Genomic DNA, 19,296 nt, shown 5'->3' with positions numbered 1-19,296 from the left:
CTCATCAATATCCTCGGATACAGTATCTGTCGCTTCCATGGTAACGAAAGTGATTGAGCTGTTCACCTGTGTCACCTTGACATTACGTGGCTTATCTACCTGGGCTCTTGACTGAACATTGCCTTGACATCCGTACGAGATTATCTTGACACAGTAAGTATGCATCGTTTACGAAAAATGTGTTTCATGAATGTGAATATTGTTTAATGTAATTAAGTTGTATGATACCTGTACAAGGTGTTTGCCAGGTGGGATATCCCTGAGTCACTTCCCCATTGTCATCACGCGTGTTCAGAAAGTGTTTATTCACAACGCACTCAACGATATTCCAGTTATATGACGCCAGTTGGTAAATACTTGCATTTTGTCGAAACAGTCTATTGCCCAACATGATGAGCATCGATCTATGCAGTTGGGATACGATGACATGTGTCAGCGAGCCTGACCACACCCGATCCTGTCACTCACCTCCATGCATGGATAACTGGTGACCAGTTTTAACCCAGGTCATCACGGGTTGTCGCTGTATCGACAAACTTAGTTTACAGAGGGACAAAACAGAAAAGATATGTTTTGGGCTGATAGTATTGTTCTATTATTTCAATACTGCAAGTATTGTTCCATTTTTTTAAATACAATAATTGTTCCATTGTTTCTATGCTGCAAGTATTGTTCCATTATTTTCCGCACTGGGATTATTGTTCCATTGTTTAATAATTGAAGTATTGTTACAGTGTATCAGTACTAGCCGCGTTAGTCCAGGTTAACAATAACACTGCAAGTTAATAACCTTAGAGTCGGAAGTTTATCTTTGAAATATATCACATAGGAGCCAAAAGTCTAAACCACACATTCTTCGTAAGAATCACCGTTTCTGTGAGGTGCTGTTGCTTCCACGTGCAACCTGACGTAACCGAACCGATGCATTTGTCTGTGCCTTTCTTAATAGTCATTACATGACCCATTCAGATACACCCGATATATCATCAGCAGGTCTAACGTACACGTTTATTGATTTACCAGTACAAAGTGCACGGAGCGGCACGAAAAACGGTCATTTATTTGGTATTAGTGGAGATTTCCGTAGCCTACTCACAGTATCTGACCCACTTTGTTGTCACTTCCACCTGGCCCTTCTGTAACGTGACGCCACTAAATGAAGCAAGTTTACACACACACACACACACACACACACACACACACACACACACACACACACACACACACACACACACACACACACACACACACACACACACACACACACACACACACACACACACACACACACACACACACACACACACACACACACACACACACACACACACACACACACACACACACACACACACACACACACACACACACACACACACACACACACACACACACACACACACACACACACACACACACACACACACACACACACACACACACACACACACACACACACAGAGTGTGAAGTCCATTTCTGGCGACCCCCGCTGTCATATTCCTGAAATATTGCTGCAAGCTGCGCCAAGCCAAACTTATCTCTGCGGGTTTTCCGGCAAATCGGCAAACCTTCCGATTTAACTGACTTACCCCGGATGTGTGTCGATTGAAGTTATTTTAAGTATGTCGATCTGGCGACAACTTTAAACCCAAAAAGAAGGAACTCTCCAATGACATCGCTGCCTCTCTTCCATAATGGCTGCATCAGTTGTTGCATTTGAATTTGCCGTATTGCGATCATCATCATCATCATCATCATCATCATCATCATCATCATCATCATCATCGTGCACCTCATGACTAACATCTCCATCTTCAAACAATATATACATTGTTGAAAGTGGCATAAACTCCAGTAAACGTTTAGTCTCCGACATTATAATATTTTGCAAGACGTCATATTTTTTTTGAAATGTATCCCCATTGAGAGACTGAGGATAGTGAGACTGAGGAAAATCTAGACTTGCTTCATTTCGATTTTTTGTTTTACAATGTAAGCCGGAAGAAGGACATTCTGTAGTTGAGCGACTGCATGTTAACTGCTTTGGGCGAGCGTCAACTGAGCGAGCGAGAGGTCACGTGCAACATATGTCATATTTGGGATTTCACTTTCTTAGTGAGGTCACGTGACGGAGATAGCATAACGCCATCATTCAACATAGTGAAGTTGTTATTCTGTATCCGGCTTTCGCTGTGTCGACACTGAAGTACATTTGTATCTCGGACAGTTAGGGGGCATGGTGGTCACCTGAGGTATAACATCACTCCGGAATAACTGTGAGTACTTTGCACAACCCGCGCTTGGCCTTGACAGATTAATTAATCTGGTGTGGGTGCGTGTAACCCCCTGAATATACAACTTGTTACATCATGTACTATCATTTAAGGATAGGCTAAAGGGATGTTTCTTTCCGGAGAGATTGTTTACTATGGTGGTTTTGACGGGTCATGGTGAATTGTTAACAGTGTAAACAACTGAATGGATTGACGCTTTCCGCCTCTTTTGGCACTATGTCACTATGTCACGTGGTAGGAGGCCAGAAATGGACATCACACTAAAGGTGTGCAAACAAAGAACGCTCTCCACGTATTGCGTCGGGTGACAGCGTAAACGTACCTTGACCAGTGGTCAGGAAATCTTTGTACCATTTACACCTGTCGCCTGTAATTGAAAAACACAAGATGAGACAGAAGGGTTAGAAGCCTTGGTCGTTGTTCCGTACCACGCGTGGTTAAATTGGACATAAACTGGGCTCGTTATGAATGTTTTACGGCAGACAGTGGAATTCCATTGCTTTGGTCATGGCCCGGAACCATGCCGTTTTGACAACGCTGTTTGTCATGCAAACGTTCTGAATCTCTGGGGTTGTTTTTCGAGTTAAATGCAGTTTTGGGTCTTTATTATCGAGGTATATGAGCGCTGATCTGATTTTTCGAAAGTGAGTGAACAGGCATACGGTAACAGATGTCAGGTCCTGTTTTTCATGCCGACCCAGAAACATTCTATACAGACCATGGAAATCAATAATATACACAAAGAACGTGATTAAGCACACATTTAACTTGAGCAATGGTTTCCAACACGTTCACAAATCTTGTTGTGGTATCCAGATGGAGAACCACGAGGTTTTTCTGACCCGTATGATGCTTTGACTCAAAACGACAACATGACAGGATTTTATGTTGACAGTTGTTAATTTTTTTTAAAAATCCAAACAAAATAATCACTTTCATACAAAAACATGTCTGGCCCTGGAATATTTTATGTTTTATCTGTGAATGTTAAATATGCATTATCATGTGCTTCTCTTACACGATTCAAGATCAATAGGGTTAAAATCGGGGCCCATTCAATAATGAGAATCTAAGTTCTTGTGTATATTTCTAGATTACTAAGAACACAACATCACATGTAGTAACCAGTCGGGAATATTACGCGCTATAACCAACAGGTTTTCGAACCACCTCCATTGTCAAGCTGTAGCGTTCCTAAATCGTCAGGTACACCAGCTGTGCAATCTGAATTTAGTTGTCTAGCTGATTTGCCATAATCGTGTGTCCGATGTTAGTTTGCATATCAATTGTATGCATGTCAAGTTCATTTATCATTTATACGACATCATGTTGAAGCCTGTGGTCGTTTAAAACGCCAACTGTGCAATTTAGAACTGTCATTACCACCTTCCTCGTTTGTGAGTGAGTTTAGTTTTACGCCGCACCCAGCAATATTCCAGCTGTATGGTGGCGGTCTGTATATAATCGTGTTGGACAAGCCAATCCATTGATCAACAGCATGAACACCGTTCTGCTCAATTAGGAACCGATGTGTCAACCAAGACAGCAAGTTGTCCACCCGATCCCGTTAGTCGCCTCTTACGACCATCATAGTGTCAAGTGTGGGTAGCTGAAGACCTATTCTACCCCGGATCTTCACGGGTCTCCTCGTTTGTTTTGTATCAAATGACATCATTCGTTCAAAACGCGTAAGGGTGATTGGTGAACATGAACCAACATAGTTGTAGTATTTTGTTCAGTTTGTTCAAACACTTCATTCTAAGTCTAGCTGACGGTGCATATGAAATATCCCAACGGGGTCGGATATGGGATGACCTTTAAACGTTATCACGGAAAGGGCGAATATCCACGTTGCCATGACAACGTCAAAATGGCTTCCATACATTTTAGACGACGGGTGATTGAAGGTTTCGCTGGTCTCGCCGAAGACTCGGGTTCGATTCCCCACATGGGTACAACGTGTGAGTCCGTTTCTTGTGACACTCTGCCATGATATCGCTGGAACATTGCTGAAAGCGGCATAATACCAGACTCGCTCACTGTCGCGTTTACATTGGCATGAAAAGGACCGCTCTTTTGGATAACGAAATGAGGTCGCTCTAACATAAAATGATTTAATATTAAGTGATTGTTGCATGGCTGTTATTCTTGTGTCAGTGATATCAGCACGAGACTACTATATCAGCCTGTGGGCCTGACCAGCTGGCGAAAAGAAAACTGTCATTTTGAAATCCGGTGTTTGCATGTATTCATTCCTTTCTAGTTTAGTAGCTTTACAATACGGCTGTTATGGATTTTCGGCCCTTGGGTTGATGCTGCTGATATGCATTTTCGGCGCTGGTGGTCAGTTTGGACATGTGCCTACAGCCAGCATGTACAACATGGTCCATATTATTGATAGGTATAAGATAAATATCCGGGTGCGTGACCCTTCCAAGAAATCCCTAACAAGGGGCGTAGCTTCTTTGCGATGTCCTTAACAAGGTGCATGGCCACTCCTGGCTGTCCTTCACAAGGTGCATGGCCACTCCTGGCTGTCCTTAACAAGGTGCATGGCCCCTCTTGGCTGTCCTTAACAAGGTGCATGGCCACTCTTGGCTGTCATTGAAAAGGTGCATGGCCACTCTTGGCTGTCATTGAAAAGGTGCATGGCCACTCTTGGCTGTCCTTAACAAGGTGCATGGCCACTCCTGGCTGTCCTTAACAAGGTGCATGGCCACTCTTGGCTGTCCTTAACAAGGTGCATGGCCACTCCTGGCTGTCCTTAACAAGGTGCATGGCCGCTCTTGGCTGTCCTTAACAAGGTGCATGGCCACTCCTGGCTGTCCTTAACAAGGTGCATGGCCGCTCTTGGCTGTCCTTAACAAGGTGCATGGCCACTCTTGGCTGTCCTTAACAAGGTGCATGGCCACTCCTGGCTGTCCTTAACAAGGTGCATGGCCACTCTTGGCTGTCCTTCACAAGGTGCATGGCCACTCTTGGCTGTCATTGAAAAGGTGCATGGCCACTCTTGGCTGTCCTTAACAAGGTGCATGGCCACTCTTGGCTGTCCTTCACAAGGTGCATGGCCACTCTTGGCTGTCATTGAAAAGGTGCATGGCCACTCTTGGCTGTCCTTAACAAGGTGCATGGCCACTCCTGGCTGTCCTTAACAAGGTGCATGGCCGCTCTTGGCTGTCCTTAACAAGGTGCATGGCCACTCCTGGCTGTCCTTAACAAGGTGCATGGCCGCTCTTGGCTGTCCTTAACAAGGTGCATGGCCACTCTTGGCTGTCCTTAACAAGGTGCATGGCCACTCCTGGCTGTCCTTAACAAGGTGCATGGCCACTCTTGGCTGTCCTTCACAAGGTGCATGGCCACTCTTGGCTGTCATTGAAAAGGTGCATGGCCACTCTTGGCTGTCCTTAACAAGGTGCATGGCCACTCTTGGCTGTCCTTCACAAGGTGCATGGCCACTCTTGGCTGTCATTGAAAAGGTGCATGGCCACTCTTGGCTGTCCTTAACAAGGTGCATGGCCACTCCTGGCTGTCCTTAACAAGGTGCATGGCCACTCCTGGCTGTCCTTAACAAGGTGCATGGCCACTCTTGGCTGTCATTGAAAAGGTGCATGGCCACTCTTGGCTGTCCTTAACAAGGTGCATGGCCACTCTTGGCTGTCCTTAACAAGGTGCATGGCCACTCTTGGCTGTCCTTAACAAGGTGCATGGCCACTCCTGGCTGTCATTGAAAAGGTGCATGGCCACTCTTGGCTGTCCTTCACAAGGTGCATGGCCACTCTTGGCTGTCCTTAACAAGGTGCAAGGCCACTCCTGGCTGTCCTTAACAAGGTGCATGGCCACTCTTGGCTGTCATTGAAAAGGTGCATGGCCGCTCTTGGCTGTCCTTAACAAGGTGCATGGCCACTCTTGGCTGTCATTGAAAAGGTGCAAGACCGCTCTTTGTTTTTCCCGAACAAGATGCGAGATCGCTCTTGGTTGTCCTTTACAAGGCGCGAAACCGCCTTTGGTTGTCCTTAACAAGGTGCAAGACCGCTCTTGGTTGCTATATAATGTGAAAAAACATTAGATGATGCTGGAAAGCAAAACTGAGTGTCAAGTCTCAGAAATTTGTTATTTTACACAGGTTTTACGCACGTTTGGTTTTCCCAAAATGTTGGTGATTCTATCATGTTTACAACTATTTCCAAACAACGGCAGAGTTATATATTATCTCTGCACTATCTATGTAATCACAGTAGTATAAAGTCCTTGTTACAGGAAAACTATATCATGTTTCTCTCGGATAGGTCTTTGTTTAGAGTCTTATGTACTTGAAGAATATCTCGTCATGATTTCAATGTTAACTTACGTAAAAACGTAAATGAACAAGTATATGAACCACTCTGTTCGCAATGTGATCTCAGTGTTATGGAGGACGAGGTCCACGTCCTGTTTAAATTGTGAAAAGTATCACGACCTGAGATTAAAATATAGAATTGCTATCAGGAGATTTCATGGAACCACACATCGAGCAAGCTCAAACGTTCAACGATCACATATGGATCTATTAGGTTATTTTCTGAGACTTTTCAACTGATCATTGTCAATATCCAGATTGGAGTGTAAGGCGTGGATTGTATTATGTGTGCCATCCTCTGTGTTAGGTAACACCAACGTGCTGATTATATATAGTTATATATTTATATTACTTTGCTCTCCGGTGATACAGACTTGGCCCTATAATGCTGTAACCCAATCATTAGACAAAACTTTACAAATTCTTCACCTCAAAACGAGAAGTGTGAGGCACAAGCTAGCTTACTTCAATGAATGCTTATCTGAAAGCCAAATTATTTGTGGCTCTGAGACGCTCTTATTTAACTGTATCAGCAGCACAAATGTAACGTAGAATGGTTACTGAACTGTATCAGCAGCACAAATGTAACGTGGAATGGTTACTGAACTGTATCAGCAGCACAAATGTAACGTGGAATGGTTACTGAACTGTATCAGTAGCACAAATGTAACACGGAATGGTTCCTTAACTGTATCAGTAGCACAAATGTAACATGGAATGGTTACTTAACTGTATCAGTAGCACAAATGTAACATGGAACGGTTACTTAACTGTATCAGTAGCACAAATGTAACATGGAAAGGTTACTGAACTGTATCAGTAGCACAAATGTAACATGGAATGGTTCCTGAACTGTATCAGTAGCACAAATGTAACGTGGAATTGTTCCTGAACTGTATCGGCAGCACAAATGTAATGTGGAATGGTTACTAAACTGTATCAACAGCACAAATGTAACGTGGAATGGTTACTGAACTGTATCAGTAGCACAAATGTAACGTGGAATTGTTCCTGAACTGTATCAGCAGCACAAATGTAACGTGGAATGGTTACTGAACTGTATCAGTAGCACAAATGTAACGTGGAATTGTTCCTGAACTGTATCAGCAGCACAAATGTAACGTGGAATGGTTACTGAACTGTATCAACAGCACAAATGTAACGTGGAATGGTTCCTGAACTGTATCAGTCGCACAAATGTAACATGGAATGGTTACTTAGCTTTATCGGCAGCACAAATGTAATGTGGAATGGTTACTTAACTGTATCGACAGCACATATGTAATGTGGAATGGTTACTGAACTGTATCAGTAGCACAAATGTAACATGGAATGGTTACTTAACTGTATCAGTAGCACAAATGTAACATGGAATAGTTTTCACGAAGTTTTTACGTAAAGATAGAAATGCTTTCGGTGGAGGTGTCATGATCCATGTGAAAAATGTTTTGAGTTTTAAAGGACGCTTTGATTTGGAAAACACTATCGATAAAGCAATCTGGTGAGAAATATATTTAGGTCAGAAATCGATCATGCTTTGTGCAGCTTACAGACCCCCGGCATAAACGCGACTTTTTGGGAGCGACTAGAAGGGTCAATAGAAAATTCATTAGACCTTACATTAAAAAAATGCTTATCGGTGATCTGAATGAGGACCCCTTGTCAGGTAAAATTTCACATTTAAGAGAACTTATTAACAGAAAGGCATTTCATAATGTTAGTAAGGAACCTACACGTGTTAGTAGAATAAGCCGAACTTTATTACGTCCCGTATTAATTAGTAACGATGTTGACGTGTTTGACAGTGGCGTGATCGATTTCAGTAGTGACATAACTACATAAGTGATCACAGGAGCACATTTGTCGCCATTAACACAGCTATTTCTCTGTCTGTATGTTATAGCAGAAATGCATCGTGTAATGGCGACCATGAGTTACTGACTAAATATATAACCAATACTGGTTGGAACCATGTGATAGCAAACACTACTGGTATTGATGAGACAATATATGTATTTTATAATCACCTAGGAAGGTATATTAAGGAATGTATTCCATCTAGAAATGTAATGATTAGACCCAGTGACAAACCTTGGTACAATTCGGAAATACGACGTGAATCAAGAAAACGTTAAGTTAAGGAAAAAGGCAAAATTAACTAACTGATATGAGGATAAACTGGCATACCGTAAACAACGAAATGAAGTTCATAACATGAAGTGTTATGCAAAGGAACATTATTTTTCGTACCTTGATGAGTTTATATCTGAGATGAGCAGAGACAGAAAACCTTTATTTTGGAAAGTTCTGTGAGGGCTAATCAAAGAATCAGGATCTATCAACTCTATTCCGCCATTACGACCTAAAGTACAGGTATATACAAAACAACGTATAACAATATATATAACAATATATAACAATATTTGCTCAGCTCTAGATAGACGTGAAGACTATTGTATGGTGTTTTATGGTGTTTCTAAGGCCTTTGGCAGACTGCAAGTACGACAAATGCATAAAATCGACATTCATAGAATATTTATACAGATGTTGTCCAGGCATGGGATATATATATATATACCATTCCGTGATCAATGATGCATAGTTTTACACAACGAGGTAGGTACGGGGTAACAGACCATATCAGCTGTTACCTGTGCAGCATGGAGGATATACTAAATCACTCTTTTTACGAAGTTTTGAGGCATGGAAACTGTAGCAGGCCAAGTTTCTAATACCCGATTCATGTTGGGAGGACATGACTATTTTGGACTTTGCCATAGTTGGGAATTCAGAATATTTAAGGGGTATGATGTATCTTTGGCGGAGGTCATCGTAAGTTGCACAAGTCAGCAGGAAGTGATATTCACTGTCGACGTATCCAGTGTTACAGACATTACATAGTCTTTCATGCCTTGGGATATCAGAATATCTGCCAGTTTCAATGGCTAGTTTATGTGACCTGCATCAGAAATGTGCAAGAGCAGTTCTGAATTTATTTATGGTTATAACAGAGAGGTAAAATTCAGTTTGGGGTTTGGAAAACTGTCTTAAACAGAGAATATACTTGTAGTATTTATGGCTATTGGCGATACCGCCGTGCCACCCTCGTTCATAATTGCATTTAACCTGTGGGGAAATTCAGTAATAAAGGAAGGAACAAAATCTACATGCTGTCATTCCCAAAGGTATATGTTAATGAAATTGCCGATGAACTAGATTGTGCTGCACGCTTGTTCACAGATGATACATCAATGGGATTTTCATCCATAAATCACAGGCCCACACTGTTGAATCCAGGACAAAATATAGAAACATATGTGATATTTCCCTGTCCTATTCCTGCACAAGTCTCTACACCCAATCGTTCTTCCCTTCATCTTCACAACTGTGGAATTATCTCCCCTAATATGTTAGAGAATCAGATTCCCTTAAAAGTTTGACATCGCCTGTAAGCTCGCGTAAGCCAGAAGCAACAGAATATTTCTCGTTTGGTAATAGAAAACTCAATGTAATTCATACCCAGCTAAGATATTCAAATAGTAGATTAAATGGTGATCTGTGTAGGATCGATCTCATTGAGAACCCAGAATGTAGTTGGAAGTTTACCTGTGAAAATTCTCATTATTTCATGGAATGTTCTTTGTATTGTAATATCAGACGGGAAATGTTTCAAAATGTTGGCAAAATTTGTAGCATTAGAGCACAAATAAACCTAGAGGTACTGGCAGTGCAGATCTTATGTTCAATGACAATAAACAGATTTTTAAAGAAGTTCAAAGATATATATCAAACTCCAAACGGTTCATCAACTTTGATATGTTTATGATCTAAATAATTAGTGTATTGAACGTATTACTTTCATTTGAATGTATTATTGTATATACCTTTCTATCCCTGTACATACACTTTGCTTCACTTTTGCATGTAAGCACCGTAAAAAGGAGCGGGTGTCTCAAAGTTGGAATAGCTTGTAACCAATCCATTCTCTTGAAAAGATATGTTTAAATCAAAATTAAAATATCTCCCAGGCCTATCCAATGTTAATCACTACTCAGTTAATCTCTTGTGTAATATACCAAATAATGTGGACAATTTACGAGCATCGTTCTTAAAACTGTGTTTCTACTGGGATGTAAATGGAAACAGACATATTGATGTGTTGTTCGCCACGTGACATGATTCTATGACGTATTGATACAAACTGTTTTAAATCCAATTTCCAGTCTTGTCACTGTTACCGATGTTATTGCTGTTAGGACATGTTACAACCGCACACCTGTTGTTATCTCGTGATACTGTTGCTAGGATACCTCATCACTTGTATCTTTATTAATGATATACCTGTTTCACAGTTACTACCTTGACAGCTGTCACAGTGTTATGTTTTCAGTCAACTGTACAATTAATGTCGATGTAATGTGCGTTTGGATCAGTGCACCACCAATGGTACAATTATGTCTGCAGATGTGAGTGAGTGAATTACTGAGCTGCATAACACAGCGGGTGATTTGTATAACTTTTTTTCTTGTGATATTCGAATTAGAAAAATATTTCTTTCTCCTAGCGTAGGAAGATACAACAAAAGGAGAGAGAGAGAGAGAAAGAGAGAGAGAGAGAGAGAGTGTGTGTGTGTTGGGGGAATGGGGAAAGGGGGTTAGGGTGGGGGGTAGGGAGGGGCGTTTAAAGGCTGGTGCACCGTATCCAATGTGATTGTGGAGGTAACATGGGGGGGTGGGGGGAGTCATGTGGTGATAGCGTTCCTGTGAGGGTGCTCCTCGGGCTCGCTGAGTTGGTTGACACTTTCCTTCGTATCCTAATTAGGCACAACGATGTTCATGCTGTTGACCACTGGATTGTCTGGTTCAGACCAGTGTGTGCAATGCTTTAATTTGGCCGTTGTCCACCAACGTCGATAAAAACCGATAAAATTAAAATAGACTACACTAGCTATTGTGACAATTGCACACTGTTTCTACAAAATCAGTTAGCGAAACCTATGACGCAGCTAGAAAGAATTTGTCATTCCTATGCGCAAAGGTCTGAAATACCAGGAAATGAACCTGTATGTTATCGTAACATGATGGGTCGTACAGGAAGGATTCCAGCTGATATAAAGACGGATAATTACTGAAGGCCACAAGGGCCTGCAGATATTTGAAACTGTCGGCCCCTTACGATAACAACTGGTGCTGGGCCTCCGGGCCGGCGATTATTTCGAGCGCTTGTTCAGACTTGATTATATATACCCCCAGTCCGACCCCAACAATTGTTTGCTTCACCCGTCCAGGTTTTGCTTTTGAGACGACCGCTCCTACCTCTTTCTCTCTGTAGTGATAGTGAGATTATATGGTAGCTACATCCTTAATAGTTTCAAGTATGAAAGTTGTTATATTTTGCGATAGCTTTTGTCTTGCAAGAATAAGGATGTCTTAGGTGTTAATGCGTCGAACATCTTCCAAAACTCCATTTGGGTGGTATGTAACTCTAATGGTAGAAGAGCTCGATTCACCACATGGGTACAATGTGTGTGAAGCCCACTTCAGGCGTCCCCAGCCGTGGCATTGCTTGAATATTGCTAAAAACGGCGTTAAACGTAAGTCACTCACTCACTCACTCACTCACTCACTCACTCACTCACTGAAACACCACGATTTTCCAGTCGTAAACACAAGAACCGGGCATCCAGCCACAATACCGTTACCCGAGTCACATGACATAACGTCACACAGATAGCACTACACCTTCCCATGTGAGTGAATTCTCTGAAAAAAAGAGTCAACATTAATCACTTTAACAAAACAAACAAACAAAAACAACATAGTGTCAAATACTGTTCAGTGCTATGTGCACCTCAAGTCCCGCCCATTCTATCATTAGCCAGTTAAGGTAACAGTTAGAAAGTGTTCCCTGCTATATCACAAGTCGGTGTCCCGCTTGACCTGATCAAGTGAATACCAATGCATTGCATGACCGTGTCACAACTGGTATGGTCTATTACTGTGAGGGGTGCACCAACATGTCTGAACAACCGCGACAAGGTCGACGTTTGACACCTCAGTGTCGAGAAATCGTCAGCAGTGTCCTAACTTTGTTTGAAAAAGTAGCGACAGACCGTTTTATGTTCCAACACGAGCTTGTAGGCAACGAGAAGCAATTTCTGCTCCCCTATTTAATGCTAACTGGACATTCCGCTTGTGTCATGTGGCCTCACGGGTCATGCATATGTATAGCTCAGGTCGAGCTGAACAAGCTGTATTATCAGTCAATCGGTAAAATGCGTTTAACAACAATACGTAATTGTTCGAACAATGCAACTAGAACTAGTCCTGAACTGAAGCCATGGAAACACTTGTGCTTTGTTTGTAAGCTGTAACAACGACTGCCCTTTGATCCTGTCGTATCCTTCACAAATAAATCACGACCAAAAGGCGCGGATTACCGGAAGCCCTATGAATACAAGTTTCGGTGTTCTTAGTTCATCTCAGCTGTAGCCTGTTTACAACAGAACACAGATAATGCGCATCTTGTAGTCATTGATTTTGTTAGCATCTTTCAGAGTAAGCGCAGTAGTTGGAACAGGGAAACAAATACAGGTGAAACTAGAAATGGGTTTCACACATTTTACCCATGTGTGAAAATTGAGCACGGGTCTTCAACTTTCAGTTTCATTACCCCTAGTTCTATGTGCAGAGTAAATGTGTGTTTCTAAACTAAAACCTGATCCTGGGCTGTATTGAGCCGGCAGCCTGCAAACGGACAATCTGGTCACACGATTGCTCATGCACAACATGACGCAGGTACTTTCAGTCGATAATTCACTCTTACCGTCAAATTCAGGTATAGATCAATTTCGGCATTACATATGGAAGTGATTGTTGATGTCCGTATCGCACATATATCTCGGTAGCCACGGTAGTATGGGCTTAGAGATGCCCATGGCACGGTGCAAAGACTATTGAAAACTCTTCAGTTCTCCTTATTCACTCCGGACGAGATTTTACGTATCGCACGTGCCCTGACAACGCATTACGCCACAAGCATTGATAGCCCAGATCATGTATAACATATCTTTCTCCGCCTGCTCCGAAATAAATTCCTTAGTGTTTATGTTGTTTAATCCTAGACGTTGGGGATTGCACCACAGGCACCGTGCTGTCATATTGTAAAACCTTGCTAATACGGACATTATTCATCAAGACCACGTATGTCAACAGCACTGCGATGACATGTTTGCCGAAGCTGCCTGGGTCGGTGCACGAGTGTCGGTGTCAGGTAAGGAACACCAGAGTTAAGCGTTATCACGTCACAATCGTGGGTCCCGTGAAACTGGCGCGGTGCAACCTTTCTCGTTGGAGGAAGCGAGGTCGCGAGCGTTGGTCTTCTTCGACATGCCGAGTGCTGTTTAGTTCAATCAAAGACCATATGTGTTGTATGGTTAGATGACTGTGGACTATTTGCCGGGATAAGAATGGGTTTTCCACAACTGCCGGATTAGGGCGGGATGTGGTATCAAACAAGCAATACGACCTGTGAATGGAGCCATAAAACTCGTAACATTATACACACTCTTGTCGACGGCAGGGGAGTTGTCAGCAAACGGACAGGCAAGCCTGTAACCAGAGGCCGTATAATAGATGGTCTCTGCTGTAACCATGGTAACGAGCTCAGCGTAGAACTACCCACAAGAACGCCCATGTAGATTATTTTTGCGGATGCTCCTTTTGAAATGACTTATGACCACAAGATTGTTGTTTTTTGCGTTGGCGGAGCAAGTGGGGTTAAGGAGGTTCGAACTCCCTGACCCCTGACCACCGTCGCCTGTAGTAATATTCCAGCAATATCACGGCGGCGGACACGAGAAAAGCGCTTCACACGAGGGGAATCCAACCCGGGCCTTCAGCATGACGAGCCAACGCTTAACGCTGTAACCAGTAGGCTACCATATTTCTAAGAACAATTGAAATTTAATTTCGTAGATTGTTTTTGGCTGTTTGGGTTTTTTGTTTTTGTTTGTTTGTTTGTTTGGTTGGGTTGGGTTTTGTAGTTAAGCTCCTTGGTGTCCGTTAAGAAAACCCTCAGAGCTAAATATACTAAGGGGGCTGTCAGGCCTCGTTTTCGGGAATCAGGTATTGGGAGCGAACCGTGAAATAAGAAAAGAGAGAGCAGTGAGTTCCTTGGGTTTATTCAAGCAGAGACTATCTATTGTATGGTCTCTGATTCAAGCAAGTGAGCCTGAGATGGAAAAAAACAGGATATAACCCACACTACTACCCATTGTCATTATCAAGTTTCTCCGATGTTGGAGCTTTCCATATGCGTTATCTACCCTGTGCTGACAAGGCTTACTATTCGAGGTAGGTGGTAAGGAGATGATTACCTAACAGGACTTGATGTTCTTTATGGTATAGCCATGGTCAGCTTGTGACCGCTGCTAAGCCAAACATCTGTCAGAGCTTGGCAATGGCGTTTACTACTGGACAGAGAGGATGGTATGAAGGTAATCTTACTCAGCAAAAGTTGACATTTTATTAGTTGGTGGTAAACATGCACCTGCCGAGATGGAACTACTTATCTGCCCTTGCCCAAGGGATGTACCTGAGAATAAAGACCGGTGCTGACACAGCTCACTAAGTTAATCTGGGATTAAGTAGTTTAAGGTTGCCGTGGACACGTTTGCTAATTAATTGCCGCTGTGCTTGGCAATTTGTCATAAACAAGATACACTACTCACATCGACTTGCACGTACTCGGACTTCCTTAGTAAAGAATAATTTGTGACAAAAATAAAAATGTAAGCAGAAATATATGTGCTGTAACGCTTTGACTAACGTTTCCATGAGGTTGTTGTATGGCCGTTGTGTTCGTCGACTGTGCCTAGATTCGGTGACATTGACTTTAAGCTCGTCTTAAAGAATGAGCTTAAAGTAAGTCATTACCATTGTTAGCTCTTCATGCCGAAGACAGGTTCGTCCACTCCCCATCCCATCCCCATTGTGTCAAGCCCCTTTCCGGCGCCAACGCTGTCGTGTTGCTGTGGTTTTGCTGGAATATTGCAAAACTAAACTCACTCACTAACCAACTCTCGGGCTCGCTGACTTGGTTGACTCATGTCATCGGTTCCCAATTCCGCAGATCCATGCTCATGTTGTTGATCACTGGATTGTCTGGTCCAGGCTCGATTATTTACAGACCGCCTCCATGTAGCTGGAATATTGCTGAGTGCGGCGTAAAACTAAACTCACTCACTGGATATAAGTAAGTGAATTTCTTTGTCGCTATGTTTCAGATGGTGTGCCGAAGAAACAAGCGTCTATTGTTCTGTACATCCGCGGTCTTGTTTGTGCTTTTTATATGGAGCACGCTCACAAATGTCTTCCGAGTAAACGTCAAGCCCCCACGACGACTTGCCTCTGTTTCAAGGATGGTTTCTTCTATTTCAAGGTTCGAAAATAACAAGTCATCTCTTCTTGTATGGCCAAACGGTGAGAGCAACCACCCATATTTCCTGTCCCCGATTTTGCAGTTCCCAAATGACAATTTTCGCCAGAAGTCGCGGTATAATCTCACGGGTGTTGAAAACATTTTCACACAAAACAAGACAGAAGAGAAACTTATCATCATATACAACATGCCTTCATGGCATACGTTTGAAACAAGGTACAAGGATAGTCTGAAAAACTGCCGATTGCAAAACTGTAGATTATCTGGTGACCATAAACTTCTCCCTCAAGCCGATGCAGTCGTCTTTTATGTCCTGTCGATTACTGATGATAAACCGCCACCAAAACCAGCCAATCAGATGTGGATATTTTTTGCACACGAGGCTCCATGGGACTTCAATCGATGGAATGATAGGTTTAATTGGACGATGACTTTCAGATATGACTCGGATATTGTCTGTCCGTATTTCGTGCTCCTGCCTAAACCTGCAGCGGATGTTCGAGATTTCCGGGCTATCACTGAGAGGAAAACTAAACCCGTCATGTGGTTGGTAAGTCACTGCAATGCCCGGTCGAAACGCGACGACTACGTGAAGAAACTTCAGCAGTACATCAGCGTTGATATCTATGGTGGATGTGGACCCCACAAGTGTGAAAACTCCGGACCAAACAGTTGTAATAATCTTCAACAAACGACATACAAGTTTTATCTGGCGTTTGAGAATTCACTATGTCGAGGATACCTGACAGAAAAGGTGTTTCGGAGTTACAGTTTGGATGTCATCCCCGTGGTGAGGGGTGGGGCGAGCTATGCAAACCTTCTTCCAAAGGGCACATACATCGACACAGCCGATTTTTCATCGCCAGAAAAACTTGCCGATCATTTGAAATATTTAGATTCAAATCATACGGCATATGCTGAAATACTGAGACGGAAATCACAGTATGGTATCACAGATCCGAAGTCAACCTTAGATTCATCGTTGTGTGATATTTGTGTGAAACTTCATGACTTGGAGAGATTCGGAAACACATACCATGATGTGAATAAATGGTGGAATACTGACAGCTGCTACAGTGCCACGGATTTCTGAAGTGAAGATGGACTGACCTGCTCACCATGGACGCCTTAACGTTCACCATGTATTCATTTGAGATCATTTGACAACTGAGATTTCACAGTTGAAGATTTTCCAAGACTACAAAGACTGGATCATCTGCAAACTGTGCACGTTATACTGAATCGTCTCATCATGCAACGATATGTATTGTTACGGAGACACGCTCAACTACAACGTATAGTCACGTGTGGTCAGCTCACCCTGCGGATGTGTGTATTGTTACAAAGAGTCGCTCAAATACAACATACGGACACATGTGGTCAGCTGGCCATGTAACTGATCCACTAGAAGATATAGACACGTGTGGTCAGCTAATTATGTAACTTTCACTTCAAGATAGACACGTGTGGTCAGCTGACCATGTAACTGTTCCACTACAAGGTATAGACACGTGTGATCAGCTGACCTTGTAACTGTTCCACTACAAGGTATAGACACGTGTGGTCAGCTGACCATGAAACTTTTCCACTACAAGGGACAGACGTGTGGTCATCTGACCATGTAACTGTCCCACTACACGATAGACACGTGCGGTCAGGTGACCATGTAACGGTGATGCTCTTCAAGTAACTGTAATGGAGAACATTGTTTTCACTCTCTTACAGGATTAGTTCACATTGTGAAGTATGTGTTGTGTATATTTGGCATTCTGCTCGTGTGTAGGATACCTACTGAAAGTCGGACCAGTAAGTGATTCTCATTCATCTTTCATTGAATCTCCTCTGTCACTTTGTTCCGAATTTCGTTTAGTGACAGTTATAATGTACTCAGATCACGTATTTGTCAAATCGGTGCTGTTCCCAATAATCTCCGGGATTAAATAGTTTAACGCAAAGAGTGAAAACCATTGTGGGACTTAAGTAGTTTTATTTTGTACCGAGATCTCAGATTGGTGATGCGTTTGAGCCAGTCTGTCTGTCCATTTGTCATTTTCCTTGTTGAACATGGTTCAATGTACTGAAAAGGTTTGTTGGTTATGTGCAATGAGAGAAAAATATGTCTCCTGTGAACATGAAGATAGACCCAGTGGTGCTGATGCACACTTTGAACACTTTAACAGTACTTCTTTATGTTAGCAGTCGGCAATATTCAGGTTTTATCACGACTGTTAGCAAACGAGTGGTTGATAGCATGACGAACCATCGTTTAAGCCACCATTTACCATTACAAATAGTAGGGGATATTGGATTTACAAGAGAAAACTTTAACTCACTTGAAAAACCTCACTGAGAAAACACACTGCAAGACTCGGTCAAGCCGACCCAGTAACTGTCAATGACATAGCTAACGAGATCGCGCACATGCTCACGGACGCTGCACGAAAAACTTTCCGACCACGAACACACACAGGATCCTAGAAGAAGGAACGAACATGTAAACTTCTGTCGGAGCAGAATGTTATAGAGCTCGTAAGAAATTTCATAAAACAAGACGTCGTCTACGAAAACACCACTCCATTTATAATAAACGTGTATTTAGGTGTATTAAATCTATCATATACACGGACATATGTTACTTTTTCTCTTATAGACTGGCTTTCGCTAGTGGTATGCTCGCAAAATGGAATATCCCCTACTTTATATAATGGTATATTTTAAATCTCAGAATCGCACTGATTATAACCTTAGCACCATCGGTACCTTATCCATGTTTTTATCTGTTTCTTCAAACCAAGTCATGAGTAATACTTTCCGAAGGGAACATATGCAAAGGTTTATTTTCTTACCTTTTAACATGGTATTAAAAAAATGTTTTCCATGTTTTGCAGTTGAAGTTGTTTTTGTTGCATTCATGTAGGGCGAACCATAAACTGTATATGACAAAATATACTATACTACCCATCAAACGTTTAAGACTCACCAGTGTAAATGTACTTCAGTCAACTGCTCAAAACTAGATTTTGCGAAATGTTCCATTCTGTTTAAAGGTACTATACCAATGAACTGATATATTGTAAAAGAAATGTGTAAGGTTGAAAAGACTGTTGTCATGAGTTCAATACGTGATAAACTCTGTGAGATTTGGCTATCCTTAACAAAACTACACCAAAACCCTCTCTCACATGCATAATATTTGCAGGTTTTTTCAGCAATTTGACGCATGA

At 42.3% G+C, this 19,296-nt stretch overlaps 1 protein-coding gene across 3 annotated transcripts; it reads left to right on the top strand.

Annotated features, from left to right (window-relative positions):
* LOC137269984 (alpha-(1,3)-fucosyltransferase C-like) lies at positions 1–18,946 on the top strand. Of its 3 annotated transcripts, none has more exons than XM_067803814.1 (2): positions 1–153; positions 15,918–18,946. In XM_067803814.1, exon 2 carries the CDS (start codon positions 15,918–15,920, stop codon positions 17,163–17,165), a length of 1,248 nt encoding a protein of 415 aa, XP_067659915.1. In that variant the 5' UTR covers positions 1–153; the 3' UTR covers positions 17,166–18,946. The 3 variants fall into 3 exon arrangements, with proteins under 3 accessions (XP_067659915.1, XP_067659914.1, XP_067659913.1); XM_067803813.1 differs by lacking the exon at positions 1–153 and adding an exon at positions 2,151–2,277; XM_067803812.1 differs by lacking the exon at positions 1–153 and adding an exon at positions 13,830–13,903.
* The last annotated feature ends 350 nt before the right edge of the window (positions 18,947–19,296 follow it).

This window comes from Haliotis asinina, unplaced genomic scaffold (genome assembly GCF_037392515.1).
Source record: "Haliotis asinina isolate JCU_RB_2024 unplaced genomic scaffold, JCU_Hal_asi_v2 scaffold_24, whole genome shotgun sequence".
NCBI lineage: Eukaryota > Metazoa > Mollusca > Gastropoda > Lepetellida > Haliotidae > Haliotis > Haliotis asinina.
The sequence above is the reverse complement of the archived record's forward strand: the minus strand, read 5'-3'. Positions and strand labels throughout refer to the sequence as shown.